General features: G+C 39.2%; 1 protein-coding gene across 2 annotated transcripts in view; it reads right to left on the bottom strand.

Annotated features, from left to right (window-relative positions):
* lrp12 (low density lipoprotein receptor-related protein 12) overlaps positions 1–3,223 on the bottom strand; it is a 14,806-nt gene extending 11,583 nt beyond the window's left edge. The window contains exons 1-5 of one of the 2 annotated variants that reach the window (XM_014022441.1): positions 2,457–3,223; positions 1,861–1,917; positions 1,639–1,774; positions 1,045–1,247; positions 471–718 (exon numbers count right to left, since the gene is read on the bottom strand). In XM_014022441.1, coding sequence (XP_013877895.1) covers positions 471–718; positions 1,045–1,247; positions 1,639–1,774; positions 1,861–1,917; positions 2,457–2,511 — 699 coding nt within the window. In that variant the 5' untranslated portion in view covers positions 2,512–3,223. The remainder of the gene's footprint in view (positions 1–470; positions 719–1,044; positions 1,248–1,638; positions 1,775–1,860; positions 1,918–2,456) is intronic. The other variant, XM_014022440.1, reaches the window with a different exon arrangement.
* Between the last annotated feature and the right edge of the window lie 591 nt (positions 3,224–3,814).

Genomic DNA, 3,814 nt, shown 5'->3' with positions numbered 1-3,814 from the left:
AACTTTATTATTTAAACTGGTAATAATAAAAACTTTATTATTTAAACCGGTAATAATAAAAACTTTATTATTTAAACTGGTAATAATAAAAACTTTATTATTTAAACCGGTAATAACAAACACTTTATTATTTAAACTGGTAATAATAAACACTTTATTATTTAAACCGGTAATAATAAACACTTTATTATTTAAATCGGTACTAACAAACACTTTATTATTTAAATCGGTAATAACAAACACTTTATTATTTAAACTGGTAATAATAAACACTTTATTATTTAAACCGGTAATAATAAACACTTTATTATTTAAACTGGTAATAATAAACACTTTGTTATTTAAACTGGTAATAATAAACAATTTATTATTTAAACCAGTAATAATAAACACTTTAACAAATAAAAAAAGTGTGAAATTCTGACAGACTAAATTAAATGTATTCCATAAAATCTGGTAAAGACTTTTACCTGGCAGTCGATGCTGCCGTCGCAGCGCAGACTGTGCGGCAGGCAGGTGTAGATGCGGGTGTAACGGGACAAGCAGGGGAACTGGTTCAGATTACAGGGCTGGAAGGAGAACGGCGAATCCACACACAGCTCCTCGTCGGAGTTGTCGCCACACTCGTCCATGGAGTTACAGCGCCACCAGTCTGGGATGCACTTCCCATTGGAGCAGTGGAACTGGTCCACATCACAGCTGGACGCCTCTGGTTTACCTAAAACAAGGTTTTTGTTTTTACGTACGGCTACCAGCCATTTGAAAACATTTGACTAAATGGGTTAAAGCTTTCAGTGCTCCTCCTAGCCTCTCCTCTTCAGTCCTTGTTTAGAGGATTTACAATCAGACTCTAATCCAGCATTACATCATCGCATCTCTACAGCCTGCTTTCTACATGTCTGTTATGCAACAACCACAAAAGTCTCCAGTCCTGTTGATCAAAGAGTGGTTAAGAGAAGGAATGTCGGTTTAAATTACTGCAGCAAACAATCTGACAGTGAGCTAACGTAGCATAGCTTTACAGATTGAACACATCATCCCTACCGGTGATGTAGGACATCCTGAAACCTTTCCCCGTCAGGGTGTCATCAGAGTGGAAGTGGATCCAGACGTGGTCCTGGGAGGAGATGTAAGGGGGTGGAAGCGACGAACCACAAACCCGCAGGCCATCCAGGCTTCTGTAGCTGCTGATGGACATCCAGTCTGAAGTGCAGTGATGGGAACCCTGGAGGTCAAAGTCCTGGAAACTGTAGGAAGACACAAGAAAATACATTATACATAGTTATAAGACAGAGATATAAAAAAATGTTTCTCTGGGGCAGATTAGTTGAACAAAGTTGTGGAAAAAAAAATAAGGCAGGCTGACATTCAGAAAGACATTCTTAAAAATCTTAACCTCAAACAAAAATAGGTGAAGTGTCAACATCTGCCAAAAGAAAAGGCCAAATATCCAAAAAGAATTCTGCCAAAGAAATGCTAATGTTTATATGTGGACATGGTGTAACTTACAAAGTGACATTAAGCTTTTTAATCATATTAAACACTAATTATAATGCAAAACATATACGTCTCGAGACCAACTTTCTACCTTAACACATTTTTGTGTGTTTTGATTGATCAGGGAACAATTTGTGTTACCTGATAGTGATGGAGTCTCCTGGTCGTGCTCTTATGTTCCAGCTACAGTTCAGTCTAGCTGGATACTGAAAGGGCCAACCGGGGCTGGTGATGACACCGCTGGACGCCCGCAGGAGCTCCGCCATGTCACCGCAAGCTGAGCGGGAGGAGAAGGGCAACATTCCTGTTAGGACTGGTGCAACTGTGATGACAGTTGTGACGCCCGCGTGATCGTAAACTCACCATTGGAAAATCCAGACACGTAGACGTTGTCATTTCTCTGAGAAGCAGCGATGCATCCTGGGAAAAACACAAGGCCAGTGTTAAAAAAAAAACAACCTATAAGAGTCATATAACTAAACTTTTTTTTTTCATGGATGAATTTTGTGTTTATAATCTGACCATATGTCTTTAATGCATCATTAGAAAGGTTTGCGCTATAGAGGATTATGGGATAGTATAATCTGCTTTCATTTAGTAAATTAAAGCTCATTATGTCCTACTGTATGTTGAAGGAGAAAGTCTAAAAAATCATTTCTAAACATTTCAACATGCTGTTATTTATGTTACTGTAAATCATATTTCAGTGATAATAAAGAACAACTTTTAAACAATAGGATAAAACTACATAATAAGAGTAATGCTTAAATGTGCCACTATGGTTTAAAATGTGCAAAAAAAATATCTCCTTCATTTAGATATTGTAAAACAGAGTGACATCTAAAATTTGCTCAAAATAATTTTTTTATCCAACATAGGAAAACAAAGCAAAAATAATGGCTAAATAACATAAAGCTGTGGCCAGGTTTTAATAGGAGATTCAGAGCTGGTGGACTCACCTGTCAGGATGAGCAGGTAGACGACACTCTGCCTGCAGTCTGATCTGAGGGCCATAATAACCCTTATGTATCAAGCAGCTGCGAGGCTTATTTTGATGAATCTGATGTGGAAGATGAGTTCAAGGTCACCGAACTGAGCGCTGCATGTCAGCTGACCACAATAAAAACTGTCAACTTGGCATCTACACTGATCTAACCTACCAGCTAACCGAGCTAACGATCGCAGCCAACCTGCTCTTCACATCATAAGCAGCTTGCTGCCGCCGCTGGAAACAAAGACATCTAGAGCCCCGTTATGGCTCCAGCTAAAAGCTAGCGTTGCCTGTTAGCTTGTTAGCAAAAAACGGACGCTCATCAAAGGCTTTACCCCGAGAACAAGCACCGTTGTTTCAACACAACACATGTTGTGAAAAATGTTAATTAGCTACACAAGAATAATACAACGAAATACTCTGACACACGTAAATCAACGCAAGCTAGCAGCCGGAGAGCCCGGCTAATGAGCCCAATGTTAAAAAGATGCTAGCAACATGCTAATGGAGCTACATGGCTATCAAGCCCGTCCTCCACCACAGTGTGAAACCCAGCTGAACCGGGTCGATCTGATGATAACAGAACCCGGACAGAGGTCAGCAGAGCTAGCGTTAGCTCTCTGAGTATCAGTCCCACCGACGCAGCATCGTCACGGCAGCTGTTCGATGATAGCTTCCCGTCGGCTGAGCTAAGCAACAACAGACGCTGCAGAGAGCGAGAGTGCTTGAAGCTCCGCCCACTTTTTTATTTTCTTTACAGGGTTTTCCTTCATAATTATTATCCATCTATTATCTTTACCCACTTCTTAGTTTCTGGCATAAATTTTTGGTGGTTTTAAAATAGTTTATTGTTTTCTAACACGATTGTTGTATCTTCTATTTCCTTATTCATGAGTGCTGCTTTTATTTTGCTTACTAGTTTCTTTTAGATTAGTAAGTATGAGAAACTGTTTGAGACAATCAAACAAAAAAACTGGTAACATACTGATCTTGTTCCTTAATTTAAGATATKTATATAACGCCACATAAAGCCTCAGCACATATAATTTATTGCACTAATATCACATCTGTTGTCTGTTGGGGAGTTACATTCTGAACAGCAGCTGGAGCTTCTCTCAGCTGTTCTTTTGTTCCTTTTTATTTGAGGCTCAACACCCCACACAAATCCTCCCTAAAACTGTCCATCTGCTGTAAGACCCCCGCTCCCCTGACCCTGCAACAAAGAACTGAGGTCACATCTTTACATTTTAAACCAGTTGCTCTGAGCAATGTTGAGACCTTTGTTGTTTGGAGCATTTTTATTGTAATATACTGTGTGTATATATA

This window comes from Austrofundulus limnaeus, unplaced genomic scaffold (assembly GCF_001266775.1).
Source record: "Austrofundulus limnaeus strain Quisiro unplaced genomic scaffold, Austrofundulus_limnaeus-1.0 Scaffold330, whole genome shotgun sequence".
In the NCBI taxonomy this organism is placed as follows: domain Eukaryota; kingdom Metazoa; phylum Chordata; class Actinopteri; order Cyprinodontiformes; family Rivulidae; genus Austrofundulus; species Austrofundulus limnaeus.
The sequence above is the reverse complement of the archived record's forward strand: the minus strand, read 5'-3'. Positions and strand labels throughout refer to the sequence as shown.